The sequence below is a fragment of the Elgaria multicarinata genome, chromosome 3 (genome assembly GCF_023053635.1).
Source record: "Elgaria multicarinata webbii isolate HBS135686 ecotype San Diego chromosome 3, rElgMul1.1.pri, whole genome shotgun sequence".
NCBI classification, from domain to species: Eukaryota; Metazoa; Chordata; class Lepidosauria; order Squamata; family Anguidae; genus Elgaria; species Elgaria multicarinata.
Genome location: NC_086173.1, coordinates 89696426 through 89712993, shown reverse-complemented (window position 1 = coordinate 89712993; position 16568 = coordinate 89696426). Strand labels below are relative to the sequence as shown.

The window sequence follows — 16568 nt, the reverse complement described above, 5'->3', positions numbered from 1 at the left end:
ATGAGTACTGATAACAATTAGTAACGGACCAGTGTTAGGTTAGTAGTACCAGTGCTGTTGTCCATGGGGACAAACATTGTATCTGAACTCTTTGTTTAGTTTTTCTTCAGGTATCCCTTCTGTTTCCAATGAGGATGTGAAATTTTCAAGGGCTATGACACACACACACACACAGAGGCAAATTTCTAAAGCATCGTAAACATTTTTCGCCTTCAGGCCATAAACTAAAATGTAAATACTCTTGAGTAAGGAGCAAGACTCTCCCCCGGGACAGGCCGTTGGGTAGTTACCATATTATAAGGGAGTTTTACGCTTTCTTTCATAAACACAACTAGAGAAGTCATTAAAAGGCAGGAGCAATTGCATCATTCCTTTATTCCCTGGTAGCAATGTCCATCCATACCCCACCCCACCAAGAACTACTTTTCTCTGTGGGCCAGACTAAACCAGACCATTAGTAATGTTGTTTGGTCTTATGTTGTTGTTGTTTGGTTAGTTTTAACAGCCGGATTGGGACTTTGGCATGGGGGGAGGGGCATTAACCATTTGGCACTAATGGGATCTTTCCTTCCATTGTGGAAAGCAGGTACAGAATCCCCAATTCCAACTGGGACCATAAGGCTGCAAAGGTTTATAGCCCACCCCCATCCACGCCATGGCCCTGATCCAGCCCTCCCCCTCCAATTTGTTGTTGTTGTTGTCATTTTTAAGTCCAACCGTGCAAGGTCCAACAACTTGAATAATGCCACATTTAATGGGGTCCTATTGTCAGTTGGTTGTAATAATCACTGCTCTTCTCTTTCTATCCACTCAGTGTGGTGTAATGTCAGTCTGGGACTGGGGAGATCCAGGTTCAAACCCCGACTCTGCCAAAAGCTCACTGGCTGAGCTTGAGCCAATCACTGTTTTTCAGCCTAAGTTGCCTCACAGGATTGTTGTGAGGGTAAAATAATGGAGCAGGGAGACCATGTAGTCCCTTGGAGGACATATGGGGCCGAAATAAAATATCAGGGAAGGAGAATTCCAGTTTTGACATCTGAGGAATGGGGCTTGGGACTTGGAAATTCAGAACGAAACAGAGTCGACTTGTAAGAGCAGCAGGTGACCTGTTGCTGGGAGCTTCTTGGCAAACGTGTGGCTGAGCAAATGGCCCTTGGCAAATATGATCCAGTCCTTAGCACTGCTGATGCTAATTCTGTGTTTGTTTGTTTTTTTAAAAAATAGGCGCTGTGTGAGCAGTTGCGGAATGAGAATGAGGAGCTCAGGGCGAAGTTGGAGAAGGAGTTAGAGCAACGGAACCAGATCTCAGAGAAGCTGAGGTGAGTCCGTGACAATTAGGGAAAGAGCACACAGGCAAGTTAGCACACCAGACAGTGGGCTAAGAAGCCATCCTCAGGGGTTTCAGTCTCTGTCTGCTGTGTGGGAAAGGGCTGAGAATTCTTGAATTCCGAACTTCATTTAAAGAAAAGGATAGCTGCCATCTTTACATTTTTCTTGCCTATTTCTGTAAAGGGGCAACTTTTCAAGATGTGTAGGATATGTGCCTAACTTGATATATATATATATATATATATATATATATATATATATATATATTGTGTGTGTGTGTGTGTGTATGTGTATATATATATATATATATATATATATATACACATACACATATAATATATATATATATATATATATATATATATATATATATATATTATAGTAACCCTGTTATTAACCTGGAAGTGGACTGAGTGACCTGCAGAAGTATCTTTCCTCCATAGTTTGCACTGTTTCATGATAACTACATCCCTCACCACTGCTACCACTGATCCTTAATCATTAACTGCTAAGGGAGGGACATAATTTTCTCCCCCCCCCCCGAAGTTTCCATCAAAAGTTAACTCCCACGTGGTGATTCGTATGTTTGTGTGATTTTTGTACTTTTTGTGACCGTTTTGTGCAGTTCTTGACAGGCCCCATGAGCGTGCCATGACAATCCAGGATAGATACCTTAACTAATAAATAAATAATACGCAACTGCCTTTGGGAGAAGTGACTGAAGCAGGAAAATGAAAGGGTTTGGGGATTTTTTAGTCCTGAGAACATAAGAAGAGCTCTGCTGGATCCGACCAATCTGAGCACAAATAATGCAAGAATTGGTGCTAAGGGCAGGAGATGGGTGTGTCATTACAGGAAATGCATACACTGGTCTCCCAGACATAAGAGGAGCCCTGCTGGATCAGGACCAAGGGTCTATCTAGTCCATCATCCTTTTTCCCACAGTGGCCAGCCAGCTGCCCACTGGAAACCCACAAGTAAGACACCCTCCCGCCCATGTTCCCCAGCAGCTGGCGTACATAGGCATAGGTTAAAGAAGAAATCTGTGGCTTGACTTTTTAGCAATGAAAACTGCTGGATGTTGCCGTGCTCTTTGTTGCGCTGCAGGAAGCTGCTATGTCAACACCTAACACATCTGAAAAGAGCAAAGGAATCCATCCTCCCAAGTATAAAATGCATTGGGAAGGAAATGGAGTGCTTACAAGGGGAAACCGATTGCTCCTGCGCATTTTTATCTGCATCATCAAAATTAATCTGCGTTAATTTTTGTGAACCGCCCAGAGAGCTCCGGCTATTGGGCAGTATAGAAATGTAATAAATAAATAAAATACTGCCTGTGATCCTGGAGGTAGCATCAGGCCTAGTAGCTACTGATAGCCTTCTCCTCCATGCATTTGTCTAATCCAATTCATCGAGGATAGTTTGTCCAGGGATTTTGAAGCAGGAATTCTGGCTGCTGTGTGTCCTGTCGAGAACATGCTATGGATCCAGAAGGCTGCTTTCCTCTCCCTAATACTCAGCTGGATATATTTTGTATCTCCCAATGTAGGTGTGAGAATCTGGAGCTCAGGAAGATGGTGGTAGGCAGCAAAGAAGGCCTGAAAGCTGAAGGCACAGAATATGCTGGTCAGCAACAGGTAGGAGGCTTTTCCTTTCGCCCAACCTGTCCATCTTTCCTTTCACCCAACCTGTCCATCTTGGCCCACTCTCTTGTAGCAGCTTCTGCAGAAGGGACAGCCCATAAGCAGAAGACATCAATAGAGTGATCCTGTCTGCTTGTTTACCAGGTTCCAGTCACTCGGCAATGTATCCGAGTTGTTTAACAAAAATTACAATGGGTATTTTTTTGTTTTTGTTTTACTTTCCCCAAATGTATTTGATGCACACGGTTGTGCAAGATGGTGGGCCGTACGGCATAGTGTGGCCGTCTTCAACCTGGCGCCTCCCAGGTGCATTGGACTAAAGATCCCATTGACCCCAGCCAGCATAGCCAGTGGGGGTGATGTGAGTTGTGCAACACACCTGGAAGGCAGCAGGTTGGGGGAGGCTGGTGTGGTGCTTTGGATGCTAGGTTTGGGAGAGAGTGGCATGGATGCAGACCCTGGGTCTAATGAGCTTGCTGCCATGAGCATCTTGGCTGCTTGTCATGACCTTTGTGTGTTTACCTTTTAGAAGGGAGCCACGGAGGAGAAAGCAATGGGGAAAAGCATGCTGGGGACAAGTGAGAAGAAAGTGAAGATACTTGAGCATCAGCGAAATGAGGTAAGCCCAGACATTTGCCCCAAGGGACAAATGGCAGAAAAGAGGTTCTCTTGGAGATAGGGTAGATTAAGGGGTAGGCACCCTTAATCATGGAGATTCCTGAGGAAGCTAACAAACAGAAAAGATATAAAATCATGATGTCCCTGTTCAGGCTTTTTGCCTTATTCACCGTGGTTAAAACCATAATTTAAGGCGTCTTCTGAACAGGGTCAATAAATCCTCAGCAACACAAGAATGGACAGATCACAATTTAGCACAGTAGTACGTTGCAATGGCAGATCATAATACAAGGGAAAGGGAAAGGCACCCTCTTTCGTTTGCCCCACCCAAAGGTCAAGAGAAATCCACAAGGGGAGGGCTTTCTACGGCTGACAGGACCCCATTTCTTGTTGTCGCTCCCCTCACTTTAGAAGATGGGGCAGTCTGAAGGACCTCTGAAGGAGATCTTAAAGATCAGGCAGATTCCTGGGGGTTATCTCCAGGTACCTGTCAGGTACAGCTTCCTTTCCTTGGAAACCCCCAACTCTGATTCACCATATGCAGTAAATTGGGTGGACTGTTGCTTGCATGGGACTGTTGTGTGACAATCTGTATTGGGAATGGAGAATGGAGGTTTCTGACACTCTAGCCTGGAATTATTTACTGGCAGTCGTGCCGCCAAGGTCTCAAGCTTTTCACATCAACTACTCCTCGATCCTGGAGGAGCCTGTGATTGAACCCGGGGCCGCCTTCATGCAAAGTTTGTGCTCTACCACCAAGCAACAGTCCTCCCCCCCCCCATTCAAAATAGGTCCAAAATCAGCCTTCCCCAATCTGGTACCTTCCAGAAGTGCTGCGTTACAACTCCCATCACCCAAGCCCATGACCATGCTAACTGGGGATGATGGTGATTGTAGTCCAGCACACTGTGGTGATGAGGGCATTGGGTTGGGGAACGCTGCCCAAGACAGATTGATAAACCCATCAGTAGCCATAGCCAATGTGTACAAAGCTTGAATGAGGGTATGCTGGTCAGACTGGAAAGTGTTTCCCCAAGATGGTGATTGGTTCACATGATCAAAACAAGCCACTGTAGTTCAGATAAGCCACGGTGGCTTGTTTTAATCCCCAGTGTGTGCCAGGTGCCATTTCCCTAATTACTCACCGAGGCATGGCTTATTGTGTTGTCTAAACTCAGCCAGCATGGCTTGTTTGAGGAGAAGACAACCCTCAAAGAACATATGGCCTGTTGTAGGGCCATTTGAAGGTTATTTTCCTCCAAACAAGCCATGCTGCCTGGGTTGAGATGATACAACAAGCTGCACCTGGGCAGGTAATTTGGGAAATGGCACCCGGCACACACCTGGGATTAAAACAAGCCACCGTTTTGATCATGCAAACTGGCCCAGTGTCTTGGCTCAAGGATTGCATCAGCAAGGATCTGAGATTCTGTACCTCAAAGTAACTCTGAGCATTTCTTTCTAGCTGCTGGAGGTGAATAAGCAGTGGGACCATCATTTCCGGTCCATGAAGCAGCAGTATGAGCAGAAGGTAACAGCAGAGTATCAGGGTCTTGCACAAAGTCCATTTTATAAACAGCATTTATTCCACATAGCACAAAAAAAACAGAATTTTGCCTTGCTATTACCGTTGGAGAGAAGGAATGTTGATGGGAATGCCATTAGTGAAAAATCAGGGTTTCAGGCTCTTCCTGTACAGCTTTAATACTTTTGACTGGGTTCATACAGCATGACAAGCCAGAGTACAGGTTGAGTTTAGGTTGTTGTTAAACCGTGGGTTATCGCTGAACTGAGGGTTGTTGTGTCGTGTGAACCCAGCTATTCTAACAAACCATGGTTTGTTAACCATGAATGTCCCATAAAGAATTCATGGTTTATTGTTAGGTTGTGAACTGTGGGTTTGATGTTTCAGCTGGGTTCATTCAACACAGTGGCCTGGTTCACATGATCACAGGGTGGTTAACAATCTACCATAGCTTGTTAACTACTCTGCATGCCAGTCATATTTACGTAATTACCTTCACTGGCATGGCTTGTTGTGACTTGTTGGAGTGTGTAACAAACCGCTCAGAACCCATAGCCTGTTGTACAGTTGTACACCACATTCAGCCGGCACACAATTGGCATGATTCAACAACAACCCACGGCTCAATGACAATTCTCACTCAACCAATACTCAGCCTGTACTTTGGCTTGTTGTGTTGTTTGAGCCAGGTCACAATGTTAGGCTTTTGTCTCCTTATCTTACTAGCCTGCAGTAAACCTAAAAAACCATTTATGGATTTTTTAAAAAATAAATGTTTAACATATGAAAAGACATCCATAGAAAATTACAATGCAATATAAATTCAGTAACATAAATAGATAATTTTATCAAGATAATTCATATACTAATCAAAAGTTCAATATAGCAAGACCAGTTGATACTACTGTTGTATCTAAACCTCCAAAACTCAAAAAAGTTGCCATTTAGCTATACATAAAATTAGATTTTGTTCTCCACCATCTCTTAATCTATTGTTTTCATTTAGTTTGCTTAACTGGGCCATTTGCCAGATTTTTCTTATCCGTTCCTGCTTTGATCAGATAAAACCAACACACCTCCCAGGAACCTCAGTTCTCAAACCCTTCAGCCATCCAGGAGTCCTGCCTCTATTTTAAGCATGACTTATTTATTTACGGTATTTAACAAAATGTTCTTGGGGCAGCACACAAAATAAAGCAGTTTCTGGAGTCTGGCTCAAGTATTTATTGTTGTTAAACATAATTTGTCAAAATCTGCATTTTGGAAGTGGAACCACTATCATTCCTCTGCTTCAAAAGCTTTGCTCATGTTCTCCCTTCTCATACACTTTCAAATGTTATTACTCTATATTTCACCCAAAGGGAATATTTATTAACAATAGAATAAATTATAGAATAAATTCTAATAAATTCATTATGAATAAAATATATCAATGGTGATAATAATGAACTTAGATATTTCTTATGTGCGTCCCAGACTTGCACTCTTGCTGACATTATTTATTTATTTATTTATTTATTACATTTCTATACCGCCCAATAGCCGGAGCTCTCTGGGCAGTTCACATTACATTCTGATACCTTGATTTATAAGCCCAGAGTAGATTGGAAAGTGGAATTTTCATACAATCTTGCCCTGCCAATTACCAGGAGTCTGTACTGAGATTCACAATTTTATCAGGAGTTTTAATCAGGTTGCCTGATAATATTTTGATGCATTTGGAGAAGAGACACCACCATATTTTTAGGACTTTGCAATATGATGACTTCTGTTCTGGGCCTTGCACCATTCTTTGCATTATCATCATCATAAGCTGAAATGGTTGCTTTGTTACATTACTGGGCCACATCAAAGCACTGGTCTTATTCTGTTTCCAAGCCATTAAGGACTGAAGGACTGCTGTCACTCATCCAATCCTGTCCATATCTACTTGGGAGTCATTCTTGAATGCCCGCTGTTAAAATCAGCAAGGATGATGTGCAGTAGAGACAGAGCCTCCTTGGTGGAGGCTCTGAATCTTTGGAACTCCCAAGAGTCCAATGTCTTGCCCCTGCTACTGTAGCATTTAGGTGAGCCTTGAAGACCTAACTCTTCAAGGCTGCCTTTGATTGATGTTATACTTTATATTGGCAGAAGAACTTCACAAAGCAATTTTGGACATCTGTTCTGATGTGATCACCTTTAAATTGTATCTTGGTTCATGCTATATTTTCACATCACTTTGGGAGAGCATAGAACTAAAATGTTGCCTGAAAATACTTGAATACGTATCTCCACATCCTCCTGGTAGATAACAGATCTACGGCAGAAGCTTGCTGATTCCCAGAAGGCACTGGGGGAGTTGGAGGCCGAACGGGAGCAGAAGCAGAGGGATTTTGACCGCAAGCTGCTTCTGGCCAAATCCAAGATTGAAGAGGAGGAGGTAAGTCTCAATCTGATAAGAGGTCTAAAATCCCAGCACCGGTACTTATGTGTGAGGCTGCCTTGACTTTGATGTATCTCTTTCTCTCTCTCAGGCTGAAAAGGAGAGACTTATTAGGGAGATGAAGGACCTCAAACAGAGGGTGAAGTTCCTTCAGGATCAGTTGGCGCCCGTCACCAGGCAAAGGGAGTACCAGGAGAAGGAGATTCTCCGGCTAAATAAGGTGCATAGTCACTGGAAGAAGTTTTACCTGCTACCCTTTCTGCTTCTCTGTAGCAACATCCATTACACACACACACTGCCACCCCCAGGACGAGTATCTCTTGCCATTGCTGCTAATTTCTGTAAACCGCCCAGAGAGCTCTGGCTTTGGGGGCGGTATATAAGTGTAATAAATAAATAAATAATGGCAAATGTTTTGTTTACTGATGATAAACTGCTCTGCTGGAAAAAAGTTTTCTGACTCTCCCTGCTCTTCCTGTCTCCCCTCAGGCTTTAGAAGAGGCCCTGAATTTTCAAGCCTCTCCTCCTTCCCCTTCTGCCTTCAACAGCCCCATTGATCCCAGCGCGAGTATCCGGCATCAGGAGGTGGCAACACAGAATGAGCTCCTGAAACAGCAGGTATGGAATGCTTCTGATAAACCAGGAATAGGCAAATTGTGGCCCTACAGACGTTTTGGCCTACAACTCCCACAATCCCTCACCATTGGCCGTGCTGGCTAGGACTGAAGGGAGTTGTAGGCCAAAAGCTCTGGAGGCCCACAAGCTGCCCATCTTGACATTAAACTAAGAACAACCTCAGTTTGGGCCAACCTGTAAGCTAAAAAGCATTCTCTAGAAAATACCAATTGCTCTTTGCATTTCTGTATTTGCTGCTGGGCAGCCGTTCTCCTGTTAATGTTTTCGTATTCCATCTGGGTATCGGACAGTGCGTTTTTGTTTATTTTGGGAGTTGTTGAGATTGTTCATGCTCAACTTGATATTTGCCTGCTTGCTTTCAAATCCCTGGGCTTTTCCTTCCCACCCCAACTTAACATGTTGAAAGATCCTCCTTTTCCACTCCCCTGTGCAGTACTTGCCAGCATTCACAAGTTAGGAAGTGAAAACAAGAATGGCCATACATTTATGTGTATATTGTGGAAAGGGAAGAGAGTTGTTTATGATGATTTTTTCACTGAACTTGTACCTTTTTTTTCAAACTACTCTGGAAACTTTGGCCATGTTTGGACCATCAGCAGGGGAAGCAACGCAGTATGGATTGTTTCCTCTGCGCATGCTGCTCACACGATGGGCATTTCCTAATTACCCACGCTATGTCGTCCCTACTGCAAACCATGGCTTGTGATGGCGGTCTCCCAAATTGAAGTTGCACATACTATTTATTGGACTGCACTGGATTTTCCAAGCTTGTGGCATGAACATTCTCAAACCAAAAGGAATGGTGTTTCCTTCCTGGGTTGTGACCCCAGTATCTATCTTGATTAATCAGGATTTGTCAGACTATATGAAAGGTTTTAGTTCTGATTATTTACTGGACTTTCCCAGTGTGTGTGTGTGTGTTAATTGGTCTTGATTTCCCCCCTTCTGAATCTAATTAGTTATTAATTTTAGCATTCTGGGATTGGATCCAGAAGTGGCCATACCTCGAGTAGATCTATTGGAACTTTAATTAGTCATGACTGAGTTCTCCCATTGATTTCAGTGGATCTACTCCAAGCATTACAAAGTCTGGATCCAATTCATGGTTTGTTTTGAAGGTATTTTATAGTGCACACTGTGTTTTCACTTGTTAGAAGCTGGCTTGGGAGGACTTTTACTCCTAAAGGCAGCCAGCAAACATTTTAAATAAGTAATTAAAATTCATTACAAGCCATTTTCTGCTTGTATTCATCTCTCCCTCTGTCTTTATGTGTGTGCTCATGCATGCGTGTGTAATAGCTCTGAGAAGAGACTTTACAGATAATAGGTCAATTTTTGTCCAGGCCAGGATTGCAAGATGAGAGAACAGGAGTGGGAGGGACCAGCCATTTGCTTATGTGAAGGATCATACTTTGTCAGATAATCTCATAATGCCCCTCAAAACTATCATGTGGGTTTTGAAGTGAGGCTTGCACAAAGGCACAATGCGCACCAGTGTGTGTCGCCTCTTTCTGATGTGAGCGTGGCACACGGCTATGTGGCAGACTTTGGGGCATATCCATATGACTTCATTGCCTTTTGTTCTCTGCCAGGTGAAGATCTTTGAGGAGGACTTCCAGCGGGAGCGGAGTGACAGGGAGAGGATGAATGAGGAGAAGGAAGAGCTGAAGCAGCAGCTGGAGAAGGTTCAGAAGCAGTTAATGCTCACTGGCAACCAGGTAGAAACCCAGAAAAGGCATTCTGATGTCTGGGGAGGTTATGCATTGTAAGTGGACTTTATATAGAGAGAATGAACATATTAGGCCATTTGCCAGTGTCCTTCCAAAATCTCAGGGTGTTGACTAATCTGATCCAGACATCCCCTGCTTCTGCCAGTGGGATGTGCTTGCCAAAATCTCCCAAGTCACCAAGACATAACTTTCCAAGCCATCTGCTTCCTTTACCCCACCCCAGTTTCTTGGTCTCTTTTAAACATCCCCACTGTCTTTCTTCCTTTTCTCTCCCTAGCTCATCAGCCTGCTTCCCATCCTCTTCTTCTAGGCCAGAGGTAGGCAGGAAGTATATTTCCAGATGTTTTGGACTTCAACTCCCAGCATTCTTGACCATTGACCATGCTGGCAGGGGCTTCTGGGAATTGAAGTCCAAAACATCTGGAGAAACTCTGCCCACTCCTGTTCTAGGATTCACCATAATATTTGAGGGATCTCTTACCATGTATTTGTCACTGTGTTGACATTGATTCCTTTTCCAGAGGATAGCTACGAGAAGGAAGAAGCAGGGGCTCATGCTCTCGCCCTTCCCACCCCCCACCCCATGCATTCTCATCCTTCCTCTCTCTCTCTCTCTCTCTCTCTCTCTCTCTCTCTGACAGCCTCCTCCCCCAGCAATCTGTTTTCTGCCTCCCAGCTGATGTTTGATCAGCTGGGCAGTGGGGAAAGTGGGTGGGGCTCCCTGGGCTGCATTAAGTGGTTCAGGCCCACATGTGAGCTACAGGTTGCTCTCTTTTTTATCCTGATCAATTTCAAAGCATATACTGCAAGGTGTCCTTGGGCAACTTTCTGGACAAGAGAATCTAATTCAGTCATTCATTCATTGTTATTTATTATGGTCACAGACCAGCAAAATCAACACCAAAACATACAAAGGATAGATAAAACGTGACATAAAAACAAAATACAGCTTGGTGAGTTGCTTCTCTCAGAAGGATTGCAACGTTATTTTTCTAATTTGCATTGAGGTCATGAGAAACTTAGAGACCCTTTCAGTAATATGGGAGGACACATCCCTTAAACAGATTAATACCAACATTGTGGGTAATTCGGTCATTCTTTTGAGGAGGCAAAGGGGAGGGGGATGAGGCCGCTCACTAAGTAGACATAAAGTGTGTTTATGTTCTTGAGTGGTGAAGCAATGGAAACCACAAGAGTATGCAGCCACTCCCTCGGCCTAAAGCGATTCCTGGTGTCCTGTGCGTCCATTGCAGTGTTATATGGCCTCTGAGTTGCGTCTCCCTTTTGCAGTCGCCATCCAATTTCACTTTCCCTCTGGGAAACGATCCCTGTACAGTCTCTTCTTGTGCCCCACTGAAAGGCTTCGAGCATAATGTGCGGCCTTGGGGCGAAACTGCTCTAGCGTTTAAATCCGGCCCTTTTTTAATTTGTCTGACCTCCTTACTAGCCTGCAGTGGACATGGAAGTCTTAGCTCCTCTTTGACCTGTTCCCTCCTCTTTTCCCATGTCTCCACGTCAGCTGCGCATTCTTAAAGAGGACTACCATAAAGAGAAGGAAGAGAAGGACAAGTTCAAGAAACTGCTAAAGCAGCACAAACAGGTACTGAATGCTGTGCCGGGGCCAAGGGCACGCTGCTTTAATGATGCTGAAAGATGGGCCTGGCCGATGTGGCTGGGGAGTACTGAACTAAAGTGACGGCTGGTTGGACGTGAAGTCAACCTGCAGCCTAGAGTCCAATGGCTTGTATAACTTCTGATAATTTCCTTAGGGCCACTCCATAGAAGGGATGGGCAGCCTGGATCATTTTCTCATGAGTTCACCCATACATCCCTTCCGTCCCGTTTCCACATTAATTTGCATTGCTTTTTTTTAAAAAAAAATGTTTATGAAAATTTGCATTGAAATACATATTTAAATATATCTCTTTAAACTCACTTGCTCTCAATAGGCTCCGTCCTAAATGTGTTTTGGTTCAGTTTTTGAACTGGGATATTTGAGAAGTGCGAAAGTCAGTGGATAAGTCAATTCTGACCTACGCTTTAGTCCAGGAGGTGTAAATCAGTCACTTCCCATTGAATTCGTCAAGCATCCTTCCTCCATACTGCTAAATTTCTCCTTGCAAACCTGATACACAACTGCACAGAGAAAGCCAAATGCAGCCCTCCCCAACCTGGTGCCTGCCAGATGTTTTAGGCTTCAGCTCTCATCAGCCCCAGCCAGCATGACCAGTGGTCAGGAATGTTCAGAGCTGTAATCCAAAGCATCTGGAGGGCACCAGGTTGGGGAAGGTTGAGCTAATGCAAACTCGGCCACACAGGTTTTAGGCCAGCAGCCATGACCCTATACGTGGGTTTCCTTCTCGCCATCTGTACTGCCTGATTCACACCAGCCTTTTCCCACGTGATCATGTGCATGTTTGTATGGGGCAGGGGGAGATTTCAGCTGAGGGTTGGGTCATGCTGCTAACTGGCATTTTCTTTGTAAAATGTGAATGGCACCCCCTAAAGGAATGGGGGACAGTTTCAAAAGTGAATATGTTCATGACTGTGAGTTAATGCCCAAGAACTGTTCCGTACAAATGAAGGCAATGGGGTGCAGAATAACCTGCTCTATCAGATAACAGGCATTTTCAGACGTCACAGCTGTTTATCTCATCTCATGATGAAACTAACGTGCAGAGAAGGGAGGCTCCCTTCTGAAAGGCAGTGGCCATTTTGAAACAGAAGCCATTTTGGTGTCTCAGCCACGTTTGCCCAACAACCTCTCTGCCATATGCCATTTTCTTCTCAAAATTTCATCGGGTTGAAATCCCAGAAAGAAAAAGATCAAGAAAAGGGGGTTGCTTCTCATTGAAATCCCAGCAGCAAGCTTTGTTTGTTTTGGGCCTAAATTCATGGGATGCAGACTGTAGTGCACCTTGGTGGGGAAGAGGGCTCTTCATGTCTTCCTCCTTTTAGGTGATGCAGGTTCCTGCAGTCTGTCCGCTTTCTCTAAGGGACAGCACACAATGGCTAGGAAGGAAGCCAGTGCAGCCTCACTTTGGACTGTTTACTGTGCCTGTGCTCCATGAGAGGCCTGCACTGGTGAAGGAGATGGTGTGAGGGGAGGGTGCCATAAGGTCGTCATCCTCTGTCGAAGTCCTGCCATACGGCTCTGCAAAGGCAAACCTCTCCTGGCTGCAGGGTTGACTGTAGCCCCCAGTAAGACTCCCTTCTTGAGTCTCATACCCATTAGAGCAGGGGTGGGCAACTTATAGCCTTCCCAATGTTTTTGTGCTGGCTAGGGCTCTCATCAGCCCTAGCCAGCACAGCCAGTGGTTAGGGATCATGGGAGTTGTGGGATGAAATATCTGAAAGGACGCAGGTAAGTCTCATCTACAGTTTCAGATCTGTCCTCAGCTGTCTGTTTACCTGTTTTGTGTGACTGAAACTGTTACTCCATGTAATGCCAAAGCAGTCCCGATTCTGCCTCCGTCATGTTGGCAGTGAGAAGTAACTCCTTTTCCCTAGTTTTTTTCTCTTGGTTCTTCCTCTGGTGGTCAGTCATTAGCCTTGCTACACCAGGGCTGACATGTGTTTGCATCATTTCAAGCCTCCTGCTTTTCTCGCTTGCAGCATTCTGGTGACAGACTGCACCCAGAGCCACAGCCGGGACCCGTGCCCCCCGTCTGCCCCATGTACCCGTTCCAGTACACCCCGCCAGCACAGCCACACATGTATCATGGTTACGAGGATTGGCAGCAGATCCGCTACCCACCATCAGCAATGGCAAATGAGCGTCCTCCGGTTCAGAACTACCACCGTTTCCCTCCTGTAAGTTGTCTAAATGGGAAGGCATCAGTACTGTAGAAAGACTGGAGTGGGGTGGGGATGGGACTGGAGGCAATCTCTGTAGAGTTGTCCATTGCCTTCTTCCAGAAAAGCTGAGATTCTCAGGATTGGACTGAATTCTGTGCCAAATTCAGTGTGAAAGGGAATCCCTAGAATGAGCAGCCCTGGTTATACACTTCCCAGTGCTTTCTCCAATCTTGCACACTATTGCCATTCATATAGAGAAGTAAAACATTCCATTTTAAAGCACACAGTGGGCAGTGTCCAAGGCTGCCCATGTGCCAGCTGGCACAACAGGGAGCTAGCGTTCCCTAAAGCAACCCCAGAAAGAGCCAAGGCACTTGTTTCCAGAACAGAACAGGTCAAGTGGAACCTGCAGAAGGCTTCCTGTTGTTCTGACAGTAGGTTCCGCTAGCACACTATAGTCAGTGTAAACACATGAACAGCATAGGATACTGCCCTGTAATTCTACGTCTTGATTTTATTTGTGTTTTGCTCTTTATAGCCAGAATATACCTGGTATCCACCCTGCGTTATGTCACAGAATCAGAATTCCCAAGCAGTGGAAGGTGTGAAACAGCTCTCCAAGGAACCTGGTAAGGAAGAAGTTCAGACTCGGTTGATGTTTCTCAGGGCCACTGTGTGTGTCACTTTCCCTTGCTCTCACCTTTTAAGGATCTGCTTATGTGCACTAATATAGCATGTAAGCAGGTCCTTATATGCTGTGGCCTGTGGCCTAGTTCACCGTGTCGATAATTTCTGTTCCATGGAGAGTCTTCGTGCTGCCACCACCAGATATTAATGGCTTGTGGTGACACGTCAGTTTGCCCCATATCTGTATTTAACAGCTACCATGTTCCTGTGTGTCCTTCCAGCCCACTCTGTGTAGAACAGCTACCATGTGGCAATGCTACCATGCTGAGGCTGTTTCAGACAGCCTTCTGGTGGTTAAGAAAACTGCCCTGGTACAAGGGGTGGTGTGGTGGTGGTGGTAATAATGGAAGGTGTAGCTCTTTGTCATGCCCACACAGTCATACAGGCTCTGCAGAGATTTCGCTGATTTGCAGGTTCACATGAGACTTGAGCCTCAATGTTCAAAAGAGACAAAGATGTGTGTCTTTGAGCATTCTCTCTGCCCAGCCTCATTCCCCCGGTTGGTGCTTTTCTGTTCCACGTCAGTAAGATACCAGCACCTTTTTTTCCGGTGAGAAACGAGAGCAGCACCATTTGCCAGTCTTGTAGACTAGCAGGTGGGGATCAACCCAAGATGTCTCTTCTGTGCAGAAGAAACATCCACCCGTTTGAATGCCTTTCCTTGACTTGACATTGGGCCAGTCTAAGCTCTGTTTGTCTGAAGTCAGGAGAGCTCTGGTTTCAATCTCAATGAAAATATTAAGTATGCCCCCCCCCCCCCATTTTCTGCTATTCTGCAGCTGGAGAAGACCGGGACCTGAGTATGACTTTTTGTAATATGTCTGTCTTTGCCTTTTCAGACCCAGCAGCTCTTGGGTTGCCTAAAAACCAAAGGCCTGCTTAACTCTGTGGTGATGTGTGTGCACATAAGCATCAAAAGCGGAGTTGCAATTTGCACGTGAACCTGCATGTACAGATAACCTCCTTGCGCTTCTGGACACTATTCCCATTTATTTGTGTATTTGGGATGTATACACTTGGATGCTTGAGAGAATAGTGGCTTTAGCTGGATTTTCTGAAGACATGTGGCATGTGCTGCCAAGGAGTGACCAGTGACCCAGTCCTTTTTGGGAAATCACCAGGAGAAAAACTCTGCCTGGGTCTCTCTTTTTCTCTCAGTGTTTTGGATCAGACCCTTTTTTCTCTCCACCTGCTGTCAAGGGTTCAGTTACAAGGAGGCAGCTCTCAGACTCCAGTAGCCGACACTAGGAGTCCAGTCTCAACAGAACCAAGATTTCTCTGGTTCCCCTGTGATATGACCGTTTTCCATTTATGATGTGGCATTTTTGCATCTGTTGGCAGCGGAAACATGCTGTGTGCCAAATGGCTTTTGCAGGGTAATGGTTGTTTTATTGTGGCCAATGCCCAGACCGGCTAAGGACTCTGCAGTGTTGCAAAGTACGTAAGAAAGAAAAACCCTTTGTTTTGGTTTTCTGCTCATGGATGTCTATAGTGTATAGGAATAAAAGTGAACGATACTTTCCCCACTCTGAATATATCCATCTGTATTTTAGAACATGCCGTTCTAGTCCAAGCGCTTTAGCCCAAGTAAATGTTAACTTGGTTCTCCACTGAATAGTGCTGTACAACATAATTCCAAACAAATATTTGTTCATGTATTGCACCAAGTACTCTGCTTATACATATCTGTTAAACACTCTCATCCTAGAACATGGGCGATCCCTGCTCTGTTTCCTTTAGCTGAAACTCAGCTCCAGCCTCTTGTTAACCCCACAGCATGGGAGCAGAATGAAATTGCACGCCTTTGCCCAAATGCTGTGTGGCAATAGCTTCTTTCTGTCATCCAGCTGGCCCTTATCGGCTTGTTGGACTAGATGGACCTGTGGCTTGATCTAGCAAGGCAGTTTTTATATTCTTCTGATGGGATGAGGGTGTGAAGGAGCACGGTTGATCTTTGGGCCCTGATTCAATGAAATGTGGTAGATTTGACATAATGAAGAGTTGTGTTGATGATGGTGGTGGGCAGGCCAGGAGAGTGAGTAATGCAGGGCTTTGTGGGACTATCAAAGTATAAAATCAAACTATTAAAAACTACTGAAGGTGTTGTTGCTGCTGGCTTGAGATCAACTGCTTCCTCACCACCAATAGCTGCATGGGTCAAGATCAATAGCTTTGTT

The 16568-nt window shown here is 44.9% G+C and overlaps 1 protein-coding gene across 6 annotated transcripts in view; it reads left to right on the top strand.

The window, feature by feature from the left end:
- The window catches only part of TNIP1 (TNFAIP3 interacting protein 1), a 71095-nt gene extending 55182 nt beyond the window's left edge, over positions 1–15913 (top strand). For 5 of the 6 annotated variants that reach the window (XM_063120875.1, XM_063120870.1, XM_063120873.1 and 2 more), the window contains 12 exons: positions 1225–1319; positions 2879–2966; positions 3502–3591; positions 5056–5121; positions 7406–7537; positions 7632–7760; positions 8030–8158; positions 9769–9894; positions 11426–11506; positions 13522–13719; positions 14243–14333; positions 15550–15913. In XM_063120875.1, the coding sequence (XP_062976945.1) occupies positions 1225–1319; positions 2879–2966; positions 3502–3591; positions 5056–5121; positions 7406–7537; positions 7632–7760; positions 8030–8158; positions 9769–9894; positions 11426–11506; positions 13522–13719; positions 14243–14333; positions 15550–15629 (1305 nt within the window). In that variant the 3' untranslated portion in view covers positions 15630–15913. Of the gene's footprint in view, positions 1–1224; positions 1320–2878; positions 2967–3501; positions 3592–5055; positions 5122–7405; positions 7538–7631; positions 7761–8029; positions 8159–9768; positions 9895–11425; positions 11507–13521; positions 13720–14242; positions 14334–15230 lie in introns of all 6 variants that reach the window. The other variant, XM_063120874.1, reaches the window with a different exon arrangement.
- The last annotated feature ends 655 nt before the right edge of the window (positions 15914–16568 follow it).